This window comes from Teleopsis dalmanni, chromosome 1 (assembly GCF_002237135.1).
Source record: "Teleopsis dalmanni isolate 2A chromosome 1, ASM223713v2, whole genome shotgun sequence".
NCBI classification, from domain to species: domain Eukaryota; kingdom Metazoa; phylum Arthropoda; class Insecta; order Diptera; family Diopsidae; genus Teleopsis; species Teleopsis dalmanni.
The window spans coordinates 220,955,747-220,957,585 of record NC_051846.1 but is presented as its reverse complement, the minus strand read 5'-3'; the positions used below and the strand labels follow the sequence as shown (position 1 = coordinate 220,957,585).

The 1,839-nt window shown below is 31.9% G+C and overlaps 1 protein-coding gene across 1 annotated transcript; it reads right to left on the bottom strand.

Moving 5' to 3' along the window:
• Positions 1–250: 250 nt before the first annotated feature.
• On the bottom strand, positions 251–1,277 carry LOC119666432 (sesquipedalian-1-like). Its single transcript, XM_038075710.1, has 3 exons — positions 834–1,277; positions 558–752; positions 251–468 (listed from the first exon to the last, which is right to left on the bottom strand). The coding sequence occupies exons 1-3, from the start codon at positions 1,033–1,035 to the stop codon at positions 251–253; spliced, it is 615 nt and encodes a 204-aa protein (XP_037931638.1). The 5' UTR covers positions 1,036–1,277.
• Positions 1,278–1,839: the final 562 nt, after the last annotated feature.

Genomic DNA, 1,839 nt, shown 5'->3' with positions numbered 1-1,839 from the left:
TTGTCAGCACTTAATTGAATTTATATCAGCTGTGGAATATTACCAAGAAATGACTTTTCCATTGAAATTACAACAGTACTGGTAAACATATTTTCATTAGAAAATTTTATCTAAATGTGTACAATTGAATAAACATATTTTGTCAACAATCAAAGATAACAAACACAAACAATAATGCATACAAAAAATAATTAAAATAATTAAACAGAATCGCAGCAAATGATAAATGTTGAATAACATAAAGATGGCATTACAGCTTACCTGCTTGTAAATGAGTGTAATTGCTGGAACGCTGTGACGTTGCGCCAAAATGACCGTTTATAAACGGTGTGTTGGCAGTGTTATTAGCAATATGACCATTTGAGGCAGGTGGTGGTGGTGGTGGTGCTGGTCGATTGAAAGGATTTTGTCGGCGTGGCGGCGGTTTAGGTGCAGATACAATTGTATTTATAGTTTCGCCAAGCATTTCTACATACACAAACATTGACAGCAACAACAATAATATGCAATAGAGACAACTATAACCAATTACATATATACAAAACGATTCAACTTACTATTACGTGAACCCTCAATCTCCTCCAGTTGTCTTTGTAGTTCTGCTACCATCAACTTTTTATACTCATACCCTGCACACGTAAGTGATTTCATCCAGGTTTCCATACTTTCCTGTGATTCCGCACATAGTATATAAGTGCGATTACCATTAAAAGCTATTTCAAAACAATACTGATCACTTTCTTCCGATAATTCTAGTTGTGCCAAATAAAAGGAAAATCAAACACTTCATTATACTAATCGAATTCATATGTCATTTTATTGAATACTCTTACCAATTGTACAACCTTCAACTATAATTAGTCCCAGGGGCTCCTTATCTCCTTTACGCTCAAAATAGAATAACAAATTTCCTTTCAGCACAAAATAACGTCGTTGAAATGCCTTGTTGACCTCACCTCGCTTACTAAGAAAACCTTCGCAGTCATACGGAGGACTTGTGGCAAAGACGCACAAATTTTTCTCATTAATTTTCATTGTTGTCAAAAGATTTACACTGCTCCACGCTTAAATTAACTCATTAATGCCAAATGATTTAATGCATTTTGACTTTCTTTGACGGATAAAAATAAAATATAAACATAAAAACTACCAGCACGTATCAGAATGTATCGCGATTTGTGCTGATTGAACTTGTTCTCCTTTATTTTCAATTTTCAATTTTGCTATTCACAGTTGCAATGACCTAAACACCCATATTCTGACAGCTTTCAATTTGCAGAAGCTATCGGTCACAGAAAATAAAAATTTTTATTAAACATTTTTAAACACATTATAATTACGGAATAATAGTAAGTTTAATAAGTAAAAAATCTTAAACATTTATTAAAATATATTTCAATATTAAGGTCGTGTGCGAGTTAGGCTAAGTTGCGTTCTAAATGAGGGAAATTCTAAGATGAGCAGATAATGTAGTGATGTGTCAATACGTGTTGATAAATGGCTAAATGTGTGCTGTGCAAAAAATCCTAAAAAATCTCCCATTTGATTTAGCATCAACTTAGCCTAACTCGCACACGACCTAAAAGTGAAAACGTTATTGCCGTGTGCGAGTTCAAGTAAATTGAGGTAAAGTAAATTAAAATTACTTTATCCTAGGGATTTTTCGCACTGCATTTATGTAAATATTTATATATTTATTTAATTATTGCAGTTATTTATTATATTTGGTTAAAAGTTTTCAAATTCATTTATTTACTTATAAAACATCTTATAAAATTTTTACAATGGTAACACCTAATTTACCTAATTTTTGTCTAATATACTCTACTCTAAATTCTG